Source organism: Mrakia frigida (genome assembly GCF_051309035.1).
Source record: "Mrakia frigida strain ATCC 22029 unplaced genomic scaffold BDY24scaffold_21, whole genome shotgun sequence".
Taxonomy (NCBI): Eukaryota; Fungi; Basidiomycota; class Tremellomycetes; order Cystofilobasidiales; family Mrakiaceae; genus Mrakia; species Mrakia frigida.
The window spans coordinates 67,318-85,665 of record NW_027481260.1 but is presented as its reverse complement, the minus strand read 5'-3'; the positions used below and the strand labels follow the sequence as shown (position 1 = coordinate 85,665).

Here is an 18,348-nt window from a genome sequence, read left to right as displayed (position 1 = left end):
GGCGAGGGAATCAAGGAGAGGACGAAGCGAAGTGCAAAGAGGGGTACTAGTAAAGGCGGTGTAAAAGAGACACGAGGCTGGTGGTGGTGTAGATATTTGAAGTTCGAGAAGCATGTGCGAGAGAAAGAAGGAGGGAAGAAAGAGAGTGACCATGCGAGGAACGAGAGAACTAAGCAAAAGAACGAAGGCAAAGCGAAACGAGAGAAAGGGAGTCGAGAAATCGTGAAGGAGCGTATTAAATCCGTGAGTATAGATCCGGATGAGTGGTCGTGTTCTTGGTGGGAAAATTGGTTGTGGTGGTGTGGATGAGGGACGAGGAAGAGGAGAAAGGGGAGGGCGAGACGCGTTAAGGTGAAGGGTTCCTTGGAGGCTGCTGGTTTGTCGACGACGACGAAGAAGAGGACGACTTGACTCCGAAGAGACTCATCATCTTCTCCTTCCCCATCTTCATCCTCTCCTGACCGCTCATCCTCGAAGAAGAGGTTCCTCCAGCGTCGCTCTCCTCTCCGGCGGTCGATCCACTGACGACTCGAAGTCCCTTCGTTGGCGAGGCTGAGGACGACCGTTCTGGAGTGGAAGCCATCGTGCTGGATGCCGCTGAGTGATCTGACCGTCGGTTTCCTCCGTGACCGTTGGTGGCGAGGTTGGCGGGAAGGGAGTAGGAAGCGGGGAGGTTGGCGGGGACGATGCTCGCCGACGAGTTTGGGTTGGAGGATGCGGATGGAGCCTGGGAGATGGGTGGAGGGTTGAAAGTGGTGTTGGTGTAGGATTGGGAGCTGACCGGTTTGGGTCGTACTTTGAACTTCGAAGACTTGAAGGTGAGTCCACGTCGGATCCTCGACTCGGAGGGAGAGGAAGACGAATCGTTCCCGATGGTCATCGACGAGTTGCTGGTCGATAGAGTGGCCGCTGAAACGCTCCTGGGAGTCGACATTCCGGATCCTGAGAGTCCACTAGCTCTCGATTCCTTCTTCTTGAGGACTCCGAGTCGGTATCGATCGACGACGCCTCGAGCAAAGAGAGTCGTTCCTCTCGAACCGTTCTGCTCTCCTCGACCATCCCTGGGTTTCTCGACGAGGTCCCAATCGTCGTCCTCGTCGTCCTCGTCCTCTTCCGCTTCGATGTCCGATGGGAGCCCTCGATCGAGAGCTGGGATGCCTGACCGTTGACGGTGGTGCTGCTGAGAGGGAAGTCGAGATGGATGGAGTTCGGGGGAGACGGAGGGAGAGATGGCTTCCGAGGAGGAGTCGACCGTGCTGGGAGCGTTTGACGAGGCTGATTCTTCGTTGATGGTCGAGGTAGAGTCGTTGTTGGGAGGTGATGGCTCGGTAGGCTCTGAGGTGAGAGCATCGATGCTTCGACGCGTCTCGTTCGACGTGAATCCTCCTTGCTCGAAGCTCGACCGCATGAGCTCTCCACTGGCTCGATCAACTGGGCTGAGAGGTTCGTCTTCCTCCAGAAGGATGCTGGCGGCGTCTCGTTCTCGGTACGAGTATCCATCGAAGAGACTCGCTCGATCGTCGGCTCGAGAGGCTGCTGCTTGAGTTGCTGCTGAGGGCGTCGAAGCGAGTCCTTCTCCGGTTTCAGCGTCTCCTCCAACGGAAGGAACCATGTCGAGGAAGGCTGAATCGAAGTTTTGGGTGTCCGTCTCGTTGAGAGGATCCGTAGGGGGAGTGTAGGGAGCTTCAGAGGTCAACGAGAAGAGCTCCAAGTCAGGACGGCGAGATTTCGACACGAGAGGGTGGGCTTCGCTCACGGATGTATCGCTTGTGGTAGACGTGATCCCAATCGCTGGGAGCAGGAAAATGAGAGATGATCAGCTATGTGTGAGAAGCGCTGAGAAGAAAAGAACAGCGAGCTCACATCACTGAGGAAAAGAGAGGATGGCACGTCAGTTCGAGTCTCGATTCAAAGTCTGAATTCGGGTGAAAGTTGACTCACTGGAGAAGTAGGGGTGTTTCTTGATCCTCGGCTCACTGAGCCTCAAAGCAGGGTTCCTTTGCAGAAGCTGTGGGAGGAATCAAACCCGTCAGCGACTGCTTCTGAACGTTCTCTGCGAAAGAAACGAAACGAAAGACTCACTCCTCGAATCAAACTCTTCGTATCCTGATCGACAGGTCGCTCCTCGGGAAAAATGAGATCATCGTGGAGGACTCGAGTGTACATATCGGTGTGATTGGTGGCGTAGAAGGGAGTCTAGTGAGGATCGAAGGAGAGAGGTCAGCTCGAAGAAAGAAAGGCTGAACGATTTTCGACGAGAGATGACTCACGATTCCGATCAACATCTCGAAGAGCATGGTTCCGAGAGCCCACCAATCGACGGCGTACGAGTAGGGAAGACCTTGGATGACCTCGGGTGCCTGTGAGAGGAAGCGGAAGGAGAGAGAGTTGTCAGAGATCGGAGGTCGATGCGTCAAGCTTCAGCGAGAGGTCGACAGGACGTACGAGGTACTCGGCAGTTCCTGGAGAGAGAGATACAGTGAATGATCAGTAAGCGTCGTCGAAGAAGGTGCATGGATGAGGAAGAGAGAAACGCACCACAGAACGTGTTCGTCGTGTCCTTTCCTCGACCCCCAATCGGAGCCCAGTCTCTCCTCTCCTGCTCGGTCATAGGAGTTCCGTTCTGCTGCGTGTACGTAGGCTTGACGGCCTCGGTGTCTGATCCGTCGGCGTGAGGCGAGGTGGCGGTAGCCGATCGAGGGAACTCTGCGAAGGAAGAGAGGGAAAGACGCGTTCGAAAGTCAGTCGTCCTCCTTTTCCCTTCCCGTCCTTCTTCTCGCCGCTCCCGAACGCTTCGCCAGAGATCAAAATTGATATTGAGAAGGGAGACATACCCTTGGACAGACCAAAGTCCGTGAGAACGAGATGTCCAGCGTGATCGAGGAGGATGTTCTCGGGTTTGAGATCTCGATAGATCACTCCAGCAGCATGAAGTCCTTGGACTCCCTCGACCTGTGGTAGAAACGGACTGAGTCAGATACGTTCTTCGACCTCCTTCCAGACCGAAGAACCACTCACGATCTCAGCAGCGTAGAACCTCGCTCGATCCCTTCCAAACTTTCCCCACCTAGCGAGCTGAGTGGCGAGGTCTCCTCCAGGGTGGAAGTCCATGACGAGGAACCTGTTAAGAGATAGAGAGAGATGAGGTCAGCGGAGATCTCTCGTTCGAGTGAGCTGAAGATTGAACTCGCAGGTTCTCCTTGTCGTGGAACGAGTGGTGCAGATGAACGACGAAAGGGTTCTGGATCTCCCTCGACATCCGCTTGAGGACTGCCTGCTCGGTGAGAGTGTGTCCGATCTCTTGATGGGCGACGACGTGACCTGAAAGAATTGAAGAGGGAGAGACGAAGGTCAGCTCGTTGTGCGAGTCGTCGAAACAGAACAAAAAAAAAACGGAGACTCACGCTTGACGATGCATTTCTGTTGACGGAGGAAACAAAGTTCAGCGAAAGCTTGATGGGAGGTAAGAGAATACTGAGGGAGAGCTCACCATAGCCATCAAAGTCGAAGAAGACGAGGTCTTCTGTCGAACGAGCAAGACCTGATGAAAAGTTGAAAGACGAAACGCGTCAGATTCGTTTCCTTCAAGACGTGTCCTCCCCGATTTTGGACCTTCCAAACTCACCTTCCCAGCACAACCTCTTCCCAGAACCCTGATCAGCTCAAACTCCTCTATAGAGACCTTCTTCTTCTCTCGCTTCCTCCTTCCTCCTCCGCCAATCCTCTTCTCCACAGCCTCTCCTCCCTCCGAATCGTCCCAAAGTCCCCGATCCCTCGACATCATCTTCGACGAGCTCTTGTCCGGATCGGCCGAGGCTGGTCGAGGAGGCTGTTGCTTCGCCTTGGCCGCAGGTGAGGCTGAAGACGTCGCGTCCTCGTCGTCGAAGTCGACGGAGGACGAAATAGAGGAGTGGTCGACGATGGGTTTGAGAGGAGTAGCTGCTGGTGTAGGAGGGAGATCGACCGTTTGGGAGTTTGGGGAGTTGGAGGAGGAGGAAGCCGAACGACCTTTGAAGAGCTTTCGACTGGACGACGACGACTGTTCGAGGGAAGACTTCTTTATCTTCTTTTCGTTTGGGGAGGAAGGGAGAGGTCGAGTTCCAAGGGATCCCGTCGAGACGGAGAGAGTATCTCCAGTAGGTCCTCGATCCAGTTCTCCATCGTCGAGCTCCTCGAACCTCTCGATGAGGACTCCTTCCGACCCGAGAACGTCCTCCGCTGACGACGAGGTCGTTTCGCTTCGATCTTGGTAGCGTCGAGACTGGCTCTTCCCAGCGTGGAGACCAGGAGGGGAACGAAGGTTGAGAGCTTGAGCAGATTGAGTTCGTTTGATCTTCCTCTCGACCTTGAGGATCAGCCAACAAAGCAACGAGAGGGTCGGTGTCAGTCAGTCAGTCAACTTCGGGACGAAAACACGCGACGAGGGATGGAAGGAAGCAAGAGAAAGAGGCGGCTCGTGAACTCACTCTGACTGAACTCAAATCATCCCCTCTAACTCTGATGAACTTCTTCCAAGCTCTCGTCTCCCTGACCCTCTCGTTGTTGGCGACCTCGGTCAAGTATCCGGAGAGAGCTGACATCTGCGAATGAGGTCCTTCGTCGAGCTTTCCACCCGTGATGCTCCTCTTTACCGCTGCCGTTCCTTCCTTCCCATCCTCAACGAGCCTCTCCAGAGGGTTGCCAGTCTCTCCTTCTGGGCTTCCGAGAGCTGCTTGTCCGATGTTGAAGTGCGAGGACGAGCCGTTGAGAGGATGGTTGGATGAAGGCGGAGAGACGGGAGGGGAGACGAGGCCGTGACCTGGGGAAGGAGGTCGAGAGGTAGACTCTGAGGTGAACCGAGAGAAGGCGTTGAGGAAGGATCGACGACGAGAGGGAGTATGAGCTTTGATGGTGGTTTGGGAGTAGGTAGGCAGAGAGTTGGGAGGGAAGGCGGGGAGAGAGGATCCGGGGAGAAGAGGAACGAGCTAGAGATGTGAAGGGAAGGAAAAGGAAGATTTGGGTGAGCTTCGCATGCCACTTGAGAGCTACTTAGTCTCGAGCAAGGAGGGAAGCGAAGGGAAGAAGGAAGGCGAGGAGAGGAGGACGCACCTTGTCGTGAAGCTCCTTCATCTCTCGAATCGTTCGAAGAAGAGTGTAGTTGTGAGTCGCAGTGGCCGCTGAAAGGAAACAAATTAAAAGCAGGGACGAGAAGGGATACAAATAAGGTTCAGTTCTTGCTCATGCTCGTTCCAACTTTCCAACAAAGAGGCAAGAGAGAAACGGTCGAGATGCGAAGGATCCTCGATGAGAGAGCGACCCCTGTGCCCTTCCTCTCCTGCTCCTCCCTTGAGTTCCAAGCTCATTCCTTCCTTCCTTCAACTCCATATCCTATCGTCTTCCCTTCTCGATACAAACCCTCCGAGAAACATCTTCGGAACGAAACGACTTGAACTTACCGTAGAGAACGACTCTTCCTTCTCCTTTGCCCTTTGATGACCCTCTTGTTGAGCTCATGTCCTGAGCGACGCTGAGGGTCCACCCGCTCGCGGCTCCCTTGCCACCTCCTACTCCTACGATGTTTCCTAACCCGAACGAGTCATCTACTCCAGCAGTGGCAGGAGGATCGATTCCTGCTCCTCTCGTCGCTGTTCCGTTGGTGTTTCCCAGACGAAGGAGTTCTCCGAACTTTCGAGGGAGCGTTTGGGATTGGGACATCCCTTGCTGCTTGGACGAGGACGATTTGGCTGAACTTATCGTAGATGATGATGGTGGTTGGGAAGGATCCGTGCTTCCTCGCGAGTTGAAGGAAGACGGGGGAGGAGCGATGGGTGGGACGAGAGCGGAGTCCGAGAGCCCTGGACCGGTCGAAGGTCGGCGAGAAGGCATCTATCTCCTTTGGAGCTGCAAGGCGAGGTTTCCTAGAGACGTAGGAGAGAGTGCGGATGAAGAGGGTATCTTTGAGTGAACGGGTGGGTGAGAGTTGAAGGGAAGGAAGCAAAAAGAGCGATGACGGGAAGGAGTGAGCTCAGGGGTTATACGGGGAGGATGAGGAGGGGAGAGAGTAAGGGCTGAAGGCAAGGAAGAGCTTACCTCGCTGTAGATCTTCAAGCTTTGTTTTTGATAGAGAAGATCTAATGGGGGAGGGAAAAAACAAGGAGAGAGAGAGAGAGAGAGGCTCGAGTGCCGTCTCTGGTGGCTGTTGGAGAGGGAACGAGAGCACGTTCAGCTCGACGAAGCCCTTCGGCGGATTCCTACGGAGGGGCGAAGCTTCGCTGAGAGCACGTTGTGGGGAGAGAAAGATAGAGAGAACTCAACATCGACTTTTTCAGCTCTAATCCTTTTCCTTCTCACTCGGAAGGTCGTAGAGTAGAAATCTAAGCAGAGGCTCCTAGAAAATACTTTCGAGTTTTTGACTCGAGCTCTGTCCGAGAGAGGGAGGCAAAGCGACGCTCGACTCGATCCATCGAGCCCATCTCCTCCGTCTCTCAGCTTTCCACCACCAAGCTACAGCCTGAAATTCCATCTCGTCATCTCTAAGAAGAAATTCTTCGGCTCTGAAGGTAGCAAATAAAAGAAAAACTGAGAAATCAAAGCCAGCAACGCAGTCTCAAACGCCTTGAACGCCAAATCACGACGCGCGCGTCGGCGTCGAACCCCAACTTTCTCCTCTCACCCTCTTCCCCTCGTCTCGCCCTCAAGAAACCACATCCATCGTTCAAATGCTCCCCCTCTTTCCTTTTCAAAGTCTACCACCAGAAAAACATCAAGCCTCCTCCTCCCTCCTCTCTTCTCTGCGCTCCCCTTCCCATCCCTCCTCGGTCTCCTCCCTCTCCCTCCTCCTTCGTTCGTTTCGTCTGAGGTTGATCAGCTTCCTGTAACTCTCTCAAGACTCCTCAGGCTATCGAAGAGGGCGCTGAGTTCATCTCTCGATCCACCGTTCAAGAACAAAGAAACCTAAACTCAACGACGCGTCGACACCTCGCCCTCGCCCTCCTCTCCCTTCACCTCCACCTCTTTCACACCCCCCTTCGAGATTAGAGAGCAAAGGAAATTGCATAGAAGAAGAAGAAGAAAAGAAAAAAAGTAAACAAAAAACGAAGAAGTTGAGCCCTGCTGAAAAACGCTGAAACACGAAAAGAAACCAAAGTTGTTGAAACCGCATACCCCACCATCATCCCCGTCCCCTCCTCCGTTTCTCCTCCCAGAAAAGGCTGAAGCTAGATCTCCCTTCTTCTCTGACCACATCCTCTCTCCTCCTCTCGCTCGTCCTCTTCCCCACTCCCTCTTCCCTCCCTCCCTTCCCCCAACCACGCTCAAGCAGCACACAAGCTCGCAAGCTCCGCCTCGCCTTAAAGCTCATCCTCGCTCCCTCTAACCTTACTCCTACTCCTCGTCATCCTCCCGGGAGTCTGTCCCGTTCCTCCTCCTCCCTCCGTCGCACTCGTCACTCCAGCGGATTTCTTCGGCGTCGCAGCGGAGATCTTGATCGCGTCGGCGTAGGATTCGGTCTCGGTGTTGGCGGGTTTGAAAGGAGCCGGAGCAAAGGATTTGACGGGGGTGGTGGAGGATTTGGCAGGCGTGGAGGGAGCGACGAGGGATTTCGGAGCGGCGGGAGTGCTGGTGCTGGTTGAGTCAGAGGAGGATTTGGCGAGCTTGGCTTCTCGAGCGGCGTAGATTTTGGAGGTGAAGGGACTGGTGGATGTAAAGAGAGAATAAGAAGAACAAAGGAGAGTCAGCTGGGTTCCGATGAGGTCGGTGGGGTGCGGGAGGGAGGAAGGGAGGAAACGAGACGCGTCAAGAAGAAGGAAAGAGAGCGAAACGTACCCCTCGAACCTCAAAGCGATCCTGTAGACGACCCAGACGATAGCGGTGACGAAGATTCCAGCGGGTCGTCGGAACCTACGTCACAAAGAGCAGGACGAACGAAGGTCAGCTTCGGCGAGGAGGCGACGGAGGAGGGACGGAAGGGAGAACGAAGCTCACCAGAGAGCGGTAGCGAGGAAGCACAAGGTCGATCCGTTGTACATGGGGTCGGTTTGGACGTTGAAAGGGAAACCGGTGACTGTGTTAGTATGAAGGAAAAGACGTCAGGTCAGATCGAGAGGAGTTGAGCGGGAAAGGAAGGGGGGAGACGAAGAAGCGAGCTCGAGAGAGGGAGAGGACGCACCCATCTTGTCCTGAAGGATACCACAGTAATCTCCGAGGTAGGTTCCTGTACACGTGGAGAGCAAGGAGCAGAAGTGAGCTTTGTTTCTCGGTGGTCAGAGAGGAAGAAGAGTGAACGACGACTCACCAGTGACTCCCAACGCCCAAGTCGAGCTGAGCACAAGGATCTGTCCAATCCCGAAGAGGAGGACAGCGGTAGGCTTGAGGTAAGGGTGATCAGGGATAGTCTGAGGCTGAGCTCCAAGGGCGTGCTTGTAGCTGCAGAAGCAAAACAACAAAGGGAAGGTGGTCAGCCAGCGGCGAAGGGCGCAAGGAGGGAAGATGGAAAAGGAACTCACAGACCGTCTCGAAGGAAGCCGAAAGCGACGATGGTGACGGCCATGAGGTAGCAGGCCTTGAGAGGGGATCCGAGCCGGTTGGTGAGAGTTTTACGCTTGTACTCTGCGAGGGAAGGAGAAGGATGGGAGGGAGAACAAGGGAAAGGAAGGAAAAAAGAAAAGAAATCAGCTTCGTCCTTCCCTTCTCTTTCCTTTTCCTGACATCTTCATGAACTTGAAGCGAGTGAGAAGCAGAGACTGACCGTTCCTAGCTACGATGTTCCAAACTGTAGGGTTGAAGATGATGCTGGTTACAAAAAACGAATGGAGAAGGAGGACGAAAAGGTCAGTCCAGGAGGCATCAACAAGCAGAGAGGCAGGAAGGAGATGTCGTTTGACCTCACCTTCCGATGGAGAGGTACAAGCTAGGCTGGTTGAAATCTATCAGATCTTTGACTTCGACCTTTTGGAGGATAGAGAGAGCTTGTTCGAGGAAGGATGCCTACATCGTCAAAAGAGAGAATCGTCATCAGTCAAAGGAGCTCGACCTGCTCGCCAGCGAACATCTCCTTCCAGCTCAGTTTCGAACCCTTGGAGTAGATCTGAGCTCACCATTTTAACGAAAACCGAAGGAGAGTTGAGCTACCGAGTGGATTGGATGCGAGCTTGATTCCAGGGAATCGAAGAAGAAGGGTAGAAGGTCGATGTTAGAAGGGAAGATTGAATCCAGCTCCCTCGTCTCCTCCTCCCCTCTCGCTCTGCCTCCGCGCCCTCGTCGAGCTTCGAGCTTCCTTCTCCTTCCCGCCTTCCCTTCAACGTCAACCATCACCACCTTTGTTTCTCTTCTTTTACCATCATGGACGTCGACCCTTCTCCTTCGAGCTTCCTCTCTTCCGCCAAGCAGTCCTCTCCGACGCCCGAGATCTCTTCCCTCCTCGACAAGATAGCATCAGCATGGAAGAACAAGTCAGTTCGCGACTCCTCTTCTGTCTCCATCGAACTCAAGCTGATTGCTCTCTTTTGGTTCGTTGTTAGACTCTGGCACAACCTTACTATTCTCCTTCTCAAATTTGTTGATGATCCTGCGACGGGTACTCTTCAGGTCGATCTCTTCAACTTGTAAGCATCCACGTTGAACGTCCCTCCCTTCTCTGCCTTCTCTCGCTGACTCCCTTGTTCCTTATTCGCTTTTTGTAGGTTCATCCGAGACTTTGAGAAGAAGCTTAACCCTCTCCGCCTAGTCGAGATCGCCCGAAAAGTATCCCGTCAGATCGAAGGTACGACTCGTTCTCCCTCCACCTCTCCTTCTCCTTCTCGAGCTCACCTTCCTTCTCTCCTCCTTTCCTTTCTTTCTTCCAGACCCGACCTCCTCCCTCGCCTTCCTCACCTCCCTCCACTCCCGTCTCTCGCACCCTTACCCTCCTCCCAACGAACTCACCAAAGAACCTACTCCTGCTCCTCCACCTCCAGCAGCGGAAGCCTACGCTCTCTCCCTCTCCTCCATCGCTTACGGCAAACTCCTCCTCGGAGACCTCAACGGAACCAAGCAGGCCATCGACGAGAGTGAAAAGTTGCTCGAAGGGTTGGACGGAGTGGATAGTGTCGTATGGGCAGGGTTCTATGGAGTTTCGGGGGATTACTACAAGGTCAGTTGAGAGCTTCGAAGGAGGGGAAGGAGGGAGGGAGGGCTGAACGAGGTCGAGAGATGCTGCTCGATATCGACGGAGAGCTGACCCTTCTTCTGTATACGACTTCACTAGGTCAACGCCGAATACGGACCTTACTACAAGAACTCGCTCCTCTACCTCGCCTGCGTCAACCTCCCCGATCTGTCGACAGAGGAACTCGTCGCTCGAGCTCACGATCTCTCCCTCGCTGCTCTCCTCGCCGATACCATCTACAACTTTGGAGAGCTGGTGAGTTCACAAACGTCTATCTTCAGAATTCAGCCCATTCTTCTCGTTGATGCTCAACGAGAGGGAGGAGTTGGATGGAAGGACGAGCTACGAAACTGACGCGACCCTTCCCTTCCTCCCTTCGACTTCGTTCTGGCCTGCCAGCTTCAACACCCCATCCTCACCTCCCTCGACAACACCCCCGACATCTGGATCAAGAACCTCCTGTTCGCTTTCAACGCTGGAGATATCGGGAAGTACGAGAGCTTGAGTCCTCATTTCCCTTCCGAGGTGAGTCTCGTTTCGATGCCTCTGCCTTCCATCTCCCACTTTGCTACCAGTCACTCTCGCCTCTCATCGACTCGTCGAGCTGACTCCCGCTCTCCTTCTCTGTCCTTCTTCGTCGCTCCTTCACCCTCGCTTCCCTCGTTCGCCTCAGCCCATCCTCGAAGAGAACAAGAACTTCCTCCGTCAAAAGATCTGCCTCATGACCCTCATCGAATCCGTCTTCCGTCGAGCCTCGGACGACAGGATCCTCTCGTTCCAGAACATCGCAGAGGACACCAAGGTTTCCGTCGCGGAGGTCGAGTACCTTGTGATGAAGGCTCTTTCGTGAGTCTGCCGTTCTCTCCTCCCGCTCTCTCGTCTCGACCCCTTCCCGGTTTAGACCTCGAGCTAAACTCTTCCTTCTCCCCTACCGTCCTCCCTCTCCCTCTCAATTCTCATCGTCCCCAGCCTCAAACTCATCCGCGGCTCCCTCGACTCCATCTCCCAAACGGCCACCATCACCTGGGTCCAACCGCGAGTGCTCGATCGATCCCAGCTCGAGGCGCTCGTTTCGAGGCTGACGGAGTGGACGGATAAGGTTGGGAAGGTCGGGGAGTTTGTAGGGGAGAGGGGGGTCGGGGTGGCTGTCAAGTAGATTGGAGGAGAGGAGGAGAGCGAGGAAGATTGATGAGGTCGCGTCGCTTGCTTGAGTTTGAGGGAAGAAAGAGGGAGAGGTTGAAAGGATACCGAGTTGAGGGATGTGAGGTTGGGAGATTAGGAGCTGGTAGAGAGAGTAAGAGAAGCAGAGAGACGCGAGGGAAGAAAAGGAGCGGGAGCGAGCGAGCGAGATGAAGGAGGGAGAGCAGCGTGGAGACTCTCATTCCTCCACGAAAGGAAAGGAGAGAGAGAGAGAGAGAATGGCCGAAGACGTGGAGTGGGCGAGGGTACCAGAAGGAACGAAAAAAAGAGACGAAACAAAGCGAGCGTGAGTGAAAAAGCGGGAGGCTCGATTCTTTCGGATGCTGCTTGAGAGTGTCGATCTTGCAGGAGAAGGAGAAGAAGAGGATCGTTTTTTTGAAGAACATAAATATCCCGAATCCAGCAGGATCACACCTCATCAACAGTCCCCCTCGCTAGACTGAAGGGCAACCCGAAGTCAACTGGAAAAGCGGGAAGAAGAGAGAAAGAAAGACGCAAGAGTCAGCACGGTGGTTGGAGATCGAGGTAGTCGAAGGACGAAGGAAATCCAGAGTCTAGAAAGAAGAGGCGTGTACTAACAGAGACTGGTGGATTTAGCAGATGGTGCAAGACATGAGTCCCATTCCGACTCCCTTGTTCCTGGCCTCCTCGACGGGAGCGTTGGTCTGCTCAGCGGCGGCGGCGACGAAAGGGGTGAAGATAGCGGTGAAGGCGTCCATGTTGAGAGTTGAAGGGTTTGAAAGGAGAGTGGGTTGAGAGAGGAGTGAAGAGTGAAGTGAAGGTAGTGGTTGGAGGAAAGGAAGAGGAGGAGAGCGAGCTCGACTCTTTGTACTCTTTCGTGCAGGACAGGTCGGCCCTTGTTCGAGTTCTGGACAAGGATTGAAACGAAGCAGGAGTACGACGAGAGTAGATTGTTCTGGAACAAAAGGATCAAAGGGCCGACGAACTCCAGCAATCAAGAGGAAGGTCAAAGAATCAAAGGGATCGAAGCTGATCGACGCGTTCAGCCCCTTGTTTCATCGCGTCCTTCCCTTTGTTCTGCTTCTTTTGACTCGTCTTCATCCGGCTTCTTACCTGTAATTGAGGCTTATACACCTCCTTCTCCTGATTGTTTCGCCTCTTATCGGTCCCTTGTTCTCCCTCGAACAAGGGCCGGTCGAAATCCTATAAAGACTCGACGTCGCGCTCTCCTCTTCTTAATCCCCAACCACTACCTTCAACTCCTCTCTTCACTCCTCTCTCAACCCACTCTCCTTTCAAACCCCTCACTCTTCAACATGGACGCCTTCACCGCTATCTTCACCCCTTTCGTCGCCGCCGCCGCTGAGCAGACCAACGCTCCCGTCGAGGAGGCCAAGAGGTCGGTCGGAATGAACGCCGCCTTCTGCACCATCGCCTAAACCGGGTCTTGTGAGTTTCTTCTGTTGCCTGTCCGAGGTATCTGCTTCTTGTTATGAGCTGACTAGACTTTGTTACCTTCTCCTCACAGATGACTTGAGGGTTCTTCGTCTCCGATTCCGAGGCTCCGGAGGGCGGGAACCGAGGGAGGGCTTCGCTGGATTCGAAGCAACTATTTATGTTTGCAACCTCTTTAATACTTTCTCTGCATGCAAGAGTTTCTTATTCTCTTTCATCTCGCTAGCAAACTCGGGTGAACGGCAGAGGAGTGTCTCCTTCCTCTCAGCAGCTCGACGCGGTGATGATCCCCTCCTCGGTTTCCCATCGATTTTCACCACAGCCCACACATCTCGTACTCGTCAGAACAACGTGTTTTGCCGGATCAGATCTGACTTACCTTTTCTCCATCGGGGTCGATTTGTGACTTCAATGTCTTCGCGTCTTTTCTTCCTTGTTCGCGCGCTCATTCAGATTCTCCACTTTCTACAGCCGAGAACTGCTCGGTCGAGAGGGGAAGTCGTTTGACCTGGAGTGAGAAAGAGTAGACGGCTCTTCTAGTTTCGAGGGGAGGGGTGGGGTTGACGCAGAGATCTAGAGGAAACGGAGGAGGGCACGGGAGGCAAAAAAAGTCGAGAGTCGATCTAGCAGAAAAAGGAACGAGTAGAAAGGGTGAGTTCAGAAAGGGTGTGAGCTCAGAATATGATGAGTAGGAGATGAAGGCGTCCTCTTTGCAGGAACAAACGGAGAGGAGACGTACCTTATATACGGAGCTGGGCGAGGGGATCAAAGGGGGAGGAGAAGACCATCGAAGCTCAACCGACGGATGGGGACGGAGAGAAGCAGCTCTGCTGAGAGAGCTGCAGGGAGCAGAAGTTTTCATTCTTCGAGTCCATAGTCCGAGTGAACATGAAGAACCTCGGGTAGAAACGAGGGTGAGATGCGAGCAGATAGTGGCTCAGGAGAGCAAAAATGAACTTGTTTGGCGAGAACGAAAAGACGATCGAGATTTGCGAGCTCGCTCACCCTTTGTTCTCTCCTTCTTCAGGTTTCAACTCTCCTTAAACCACCTTCCACCCTCGAAGCTGACTTCTATTGACACTCAACGACTACCTCCTCTCCTAGACAGATACACACACTCCTCCTCATCCCCACTAGCTTCCCTTTCCTTCGCCATGCACGACCTCCTCTTCATCATCTACGCCGCCGTCGCCATGGTCCTCCTCCTCCTCGCCTCCCCTCCTCACTTTCGCTCAGCCAACGTCGGAGCCATTTGCCTTGTTGCCTGGTGCTTCGTAGGAGCTTTTGGGTTCTTCGTCAACGCCATCGTTTGGTGGGACAACGTTGAAGATCACGCTCCAGTTTGGTGCGACATCTGTGAGTGAAGACGATTGGAGGGTGAGCTCGAATCCCTTCCTTTCTTTGCTGACCCGTCCTCGTTCAATCTTCAGGGACCCGGATTCACGTCGGCCTCGCTACGGGCATCGCCTCGGGATGTCTTTGCATAAATCGTCGTCTCTACATCATCTCGTCGGCGAGGAGGACGTCCGTTTCGTCGAAGGACCGTCGGAAAGGGCTCATCCTCGATCTAGCCATCGGACTCGTCCCTCCATTCTTCGTCATGGCCATCTACTACACTGTTCAAGGCAACCGGTACAACCTTGCGGAGGGCTTTGGATGCCTTCCTGCCCCATACATCAACTGGCACGCGATTCTGGCTTGCTACGTCCCTGCTTTGACAGTCGGGGCCGCCTCGTTCTGCTACGGAGGTTCGTTCACATTCTGAGCCCTCGATCCGACTTCTTTCGGACCCTTGCTCACCTCTACTTCTTCTGCGTCAGGTCTCTCAATCTGGAACTTCACCTCTCGTCGTCTTCAATTCCAATCCGTCCTTCAAACGTCAGGAGGAGGGCTCAACACGTCGAGGTTCATCCGGCTCGTCTCCCTCTCCACCGTCGAGATGCTGGTCTCCGTTCCCCTCGGGTCTTGGGTCATTTCCTACATCGTCGACACCTCCTTCATGCCCGTCCTCAGCTGGAACGACACCCACGCAGACTTCTCCATGGTCTACATCTTCAACGCGGACTCGATGCTCGCCAACCCGACCAGCGCGAGAGGAAACAGCGTCCAACGATGGATTCCCGTCTTCGCTACTTTCCTCTACTTCAGCTTCTTTGGAGTGCAGGAGGAAGCTTTGGTCTCGTACTGGTCAGCGCTGAAGAAGGGGTGGAGACTTGTGCAAAGGCTGTTTGGAAAGAAGAAGAGGTCCGACGCGTGAGTTTGGTTCTCGTTTCTTTGCTCGTTTGAGTGAGCAGTGTCCTGAAATCGCCCTACCTTACTCTTGCTCTCTCTCTCTAGCCCTTCACACACCGACGATACCTTCCTTCGCGTCCCTCAGCTCGGCAACACGATCGGACCCGTCAGTCCAACGAACCCTTGCTTCCCCAATCGTTCAGCCGAGGATCTCGAGAAGGGAGGACTCTCTTTGCAGATCACGGACGATGGAGAGAGGGAGGCTTCGTTAGGAATGGGACACAAGAAGTCGGGAATAGCGGTGAGGGTGGAACGGAACGTCGTGGAGGAGTAGAGTAGTCTCGGTTTGCCTCGCTCGTTCTCCTTGTTTTGCTTTGCCTCGCTTTCGTCTTTTGTCTGTGCTTTTTTTTTTGTTCTCGGGTAATCTGGTTGCTACACATAGAATACTACTCACTTAGTCATTGAGACGTTGCTCTTATTCACGCTTCGCCTTTTGGAATTGGTCCGGGCGAGAGAGGAGAGAGTGAGAGCAAGAAAACGACGAGACGCGTCTGGTTTCTCCCCTTCTTGCCCATCTGCCTTCGACGGTCCGTCGAGATGCGATATGTAGCTACTAGTCTTCACTCCATCCAATCTAGCTTTCGTACAGATACATCCCTCGGCTCTGAATACTCTCTCCAGGAGAGTTGGACGTCAGAGTGCGTTGAGCTTTGATCTCTTCCTCGTCCTTCCTTTCCACTCCTCATGAAGAGATCCGAGATAAAGATCCGAGATAAGTTCATTAATCTGCCTCGACATCTTCCTCCCCGCGACCGGCTATCGGGTCCGAAACAGAAACGAAAAAGCACGGTCAGCGACGCGTCCTTTCTCTCCCCTCCTTTCCCGTCCCGCCACTCCCTTCAACTGCTCTCCCTCCCAAGTCTCGCTAATCAAAACAAAAAGGAACGCTCACTTACACTGCCACAACGCCCAACACTCAGTCCCATGATCGTCAACAACAGCTGAGCCTTGTGAACGAGTCCGACAAGATGTCGAACGTCCCTGAGGGTATTACTCGTGTCGAGAAGAGATCGAGACCGTAAGCGAAAACGAGGGAGGTCGACTCAAGAAGGGCTGGGGAAGTGACGATGGAGGATACGCCAAGGAGCTGAGGGGAGAACGGAAAAGAGGAGGGAGAGTGGGGGAGTGAACGAAGTTGAGAGAGCGGAAAGAGACGGAGGAAGAGCGGGAAAAAGAGACGATGGAGGATGAATCTGTACGTACCTCGTAAGCATGAGAAAGCGTCCTCTTAGAATCGAGGTTGATGATGGGATCGTATGGGTCGAGCTGCTCTTCCCGGTCGAGAGCTGAGGGCTTCCCGTGAGGGCGACGAGGGTCGAGGAGGCGACGAGGGATGGAGTGGAGCTGGTTGCGGTTGTCGGCGACTGAACAGGAACAAAAGAAGAACGGTGATTGGATCAGATGAGGACGTGAGATGGAGACAGGAGAAGTGAGGGAGAAGGGAAGGACGCACTGATGACCTCCTTCGAAGTGATTCCGTGCTTGGTCGAGGTCGTTCCGATAGCCTTGATTCCGCTGGGAAGGATGAAGGTCTTGGAGAGGATGTTAAGGTCGTGTTCGGCCGAGTAGGAGGTTAACTCGGAGCTGCAAGGGAGAGGAAATCGAAAACGAGTCAGACGCGTCGAAGGAAAGGAGCAAGGAAGAAACGAGACGACTCACGATCCAATCTTATCAGCAGCGACACCTCTCTCAAACAGCTCTACCGTCACGACCCTGTTCCCCGTTGAGACTCCAGCCGTAGCAACGAGTCCCTCCGCCCTGTATCGATATACGAGCCAGTTCTCGAGGAGGGAGAGTTCGATTCCAGCGGACGTGTCGAGGTTGGCGTGCGAGACTTGGTAAACGATCGTCCCACGAGTCCCATCGACGAGGTAGATGGTTCCTTGAGATGTGGAAGGAGAGATGGTGGAGACAGCGAGGAGGTGGGGGTTGAGGTCTGGCGAGAAGGAGGGGAAGAAGAGGAAAAGTCAGAACTTCGTCGAAAGATCACAAGGAGGAGCACGACTCACATTTGTACAGCGCACTTCGATCTCCGAGGATTCGTCCGAAGGAGGCAACAGGGTCCTGAGAAGTCGATTCGATGCTGTAGACGGTCTCTCCCTCAGCGAAAGGGAGCCTCCAGAGTCCAGACCTCGGCAGGGGACGCGTTCGTTGAGACTCGGAAGGCGGCGAGGAAATGCTTTCCTCCTTCGATGATGGCTCGAGTGACGACGAAGTCTTGAGCCTCGACGGCGGTGGGAGGTCGAGGGAAGAAGTGGACCTGGAGAGAGGGGAAACGAAAGAAACAAGATCAGGTCGAGTCGAGTCGAACGAAGGGAGGAGAGGAGGGAAAACGAACCAGAGAATCCTTGTCCAGCACGGCAAGCGACTTTCCAACGAGCTCGTCAGCGACGAGAGGGATCACCTCTGAAGGTCGACCGCTGAAGAGAGCAGGGGCTTGGGTGAGGATGTCGCCAGAAAGCGAATCGATCTCGAAGGCGACGGTGTTCTCCTCCTGTTCGAATGAAGCCAGAACGAGTTTCTCGTCAGCTTCTCCTGCTTCCAAACTTCCCCCAGCTTGCTTGTAGACTCACGTTATCCACAATTGAGCTTCCAACAATCGCAACCCTAGGCCTCAGCCCAGCTCGTCCCTCCCCTAGTGATCCTCCTCCTCCTCCGCTCTTCCCCGACGAATCTGCGACGTGCGACTTTTTGGGAAGCTAGGGAAGAAGACGAAAGGGTTGTTGAGGGTAAGGCTCAGCTCAGAGTGGGCTAAGAAGAAGGAGGGAAAGGAGGCCCACCGTTCACGAGCTGAGCTCGAGGATGCGAAGGGAGAAGCTCCCTCTCGACGGCTGTCGAGAGAGAGAATCAATCCTTCGTAGAAGCGTGACGACAAATCAGTTGATACCACGTCTCTGATAGCTGTGTCCCAAAATATGAAAGGGAGGAGAAGGAACGAAGGGGAGAGAGAGCAGGGGAGCTGATGAGCTCTTCCGTTCCTTCCTCCTCTGACGGCTTACCGTAGGGATACGGTTCAAAGGCGCAGAGGTTTGGAAGTAAGAAAATCAGCCCTTTTTTTCTGGGGGTCTGTGCAGTGATGAGATCCTGTTCTTGAGCTCGACGTTCGGCGAAGTCCTTCAGCTCAAAGCCATGGGACCGACGACGCTGAGGACTAGCCTAAAGCAGGCCTCGAATAGGTTCGAGGAGGATACGGGGATAGCACAGTTTTCTGAAGAGAAGAGGGAGGGTCGACGTTGACGGGAAAGAGGGAGGGAGGTGAGCTTGAAGGGCTGAGGGCGTCGTCTGAAATACGACTGAGTCCTCGTCTTTTCTCGACC

The 18,348-nt window shown here is 54.1% G+C and overlaps 5 protein-coding genes across 5 annotated transcripts; 3 read left to right on the top strand and 2 right to left on the bottom strand.

Moving 5' to 3' along the window:
- Window positions 1-249: 249 nt before the first annotated feature.
- Window positions 250-6,228, bottom strand: BDY24DRAFT_110173 (uncharacterized protein). Its single transcript, XM_076635848.1, has 18 exons — window positions 6,070-6,228; window positions 5,436-5,934; window positions 5,089-5,156; window positions 4,467-4,964; window positions 3,626-4,345; window positions 3,491-3,541; window positions 3,405-3,420; window positions 3,192-3,321; window positions 3,019-3,121; window positions 2,835-2,952; window positions 2,539-2,706; window positions 2,446-2,462; window positions 2,271-2,360; window positions 2,083-2,196; window positions 1,942-2,008; window positions 1,864-1,867; window positions 1,757-1,791; window positions 250-1,683 (listed from the first exon to the last, which is right to left on the bottom strand). Exons 2-18 carry the CDS (start codon window positions 5,863-5,865, stop codon window positions 347-349), a joined length of 3,966 nt encoding a protein of 1,321 aa, XP_076495303.1. The 5' UTR covers window positions 5,866-5,934; window positions 6,070-6,228; the 3' UTR covers window positions 250-346.
- Window positions 6,229-7,283: 1,055 nt separating this feature from the next.
- Window positions 7,284-9,207, bottom strand: OPI3 (bifunctional phosphatidyl-N-methylethanolamine N-methyltransferase/phosphatidyl-N-dimethylethanolamine N-methyltransferase). The gene is made up of 9 exons (XM_076641041.1): window positions 9,075-9,207; window positions 8,867-8,964; window positions 8,726-8,769; window positions 8,484-8,586; window positions 8,273-8,403; window positions 8,147-8,191; window positions 7,963-8,041; window positions 7,804-7,878; window positions 7,284-7,671 (listed from the first exon to the last, which is right to left on the bottom strand). Exons 1-9 carry the CDS (start codon window positions 9,075-9,077, stop codon window positions 7,329-7,331), a joined length of 921 nt encoding a protein of 306 aa, XP_076495302.1. The 5' UTR covers window positions 9,078-9,207; the 3' UTR covers window positions 7,284-7,328.
- A 4-nt stretch (window positions 9,208-9,211) lies between these two features.
- Window positions 9,212-11,295, top strand: RPN9 (proteasome regulatory particle lid subunit RPN9). The gene is made up of 8 exons (XM_076641040.1): window positions 9,212-9,428; window positions 9,498-9,581; window positions 9,660-9,739; window positions 9,822-10,108; window positions 10,223-10,378; window positions 10,523-10,648; window positions 10,797-10,969; window positions 11,093-11,295. The coding sequence occupies exons 1-8, from the start codon at window positions 9,319-9,321 to the stop codon at window positions 11,277-11,279; spliced, it is 1,203 nt and encodes a 400-aa protein (XP_076495301.1). The 5' UTR covers window positions 9,212-9,318; the 3' UTR covers window positions 11,280-11,295.
- BDY24DRAFT_393374 (uncharacterized protein) lies at window positions 11,296-11,904 on the top strand. The gene has a single exon (XM_076641039.1). The coding sequence runs from the start codon at window positions 11,312-11,314 to the stop codon at window positions 11,474-11,476; it is 165 nt and encodes a 54-aa protein (XP_076495300.1). The 5' UTR covers window positions 11,296-11,311; the 3' UTR covers window positions 11,477-11,904.
- A 1,995-nt stretch (window positions 11,905-13,899) lies between these two features.
- BDY24DRAFT_326955 (pheromone receptor) lies at window positions 13,900-14,936 on the top strand (the record flags this gene model as incomplete). Its single annotated transcript, XM_076637077.1, has 3 exons — window positions 13,900-14,095; window positions 14,170-14,487; window positions 14,560-14,936. Coding segments are annotated over 3 exons (891 nt in total), but the record flags the coding sequence as incomplete, so codon positions are not given.
- Between the last annotated feature and the right edge of the window lie 3,412 nt (window positions 14,937-18,348).

Excerpts from the sequence above, each read along its gene's own strand:
- RPN9 (XM_076641040.1), top strand. The coding sequence starts at position 9,319 with ATGGACGTCGACCCTTCTCCTTCGAGCTTCCTCTCTTCCGCCAAGCAG. Across the intron at positions 9,429-9,497 it reads GCATCAGCATGGAAGAACAA|ACTCTGGCACAACCTTACTA; the intron begins GTCAGTTCGCGA and ends GTTCGTTGTTAG. Across the intron at positions 10,649-10,796 it reads GTCCTCATTTCCCTTCCGAG|CCCATCCTCGAAGAGAACAA; the intron begins GTGAGTCTCGTT and ends CGTTCGCCTCAG.
- OPI3 (XM_076641041.1), bottom strand. Across the intron at positions 8,404-8,483 it reads GGCTTCCTTCGAGACGGTCT|CTACAAGCACGCCCTTGGAG; the intron begins GTGAGTTCCTTT and ends TTGCTTCTGCAG. Across the intron at positions 8,192-8,272 it reads TTGGGCGTTGGGAGTCACTG|GAACCTACCTCGGAGATTAC; the intron begins GTGAGTCGTCGT and ends CCACGTGTACAG.
- BDY24DRAFT_393374 (XM_076641039.1), top strand. The coding sequence starts at position 11,312 with ATGAGGTCGCGTCGCTTGCTTGAGTTTGAGGGAAGAAAGAGGGAGAGG.
- BDY24DRAFT_110173 (XM_076635848.1), bottom strand. The coding sequence starts at position 5,865 with ATGCCTTCTCGCCGACCTTCGACCGGTCCAGGGCTCTCGGACTCCGCT. Across the intron at positions 5,157-5,435 it reads AGGAAGAGTCGTTCTCTACG|CGGCCACTGCGACTCACAAC; the intron begins GTAAGTTCAAGT and ends GTTTCCTTTCAG. Across the intron at positions 2,707-2,834 it reads GGACTTTGGTCTGTCCAAGG|AGTTCCCTCGATCGGCTACC; the intron begins GTATGTCTCCCT and ends CTTCCTTCGCAG.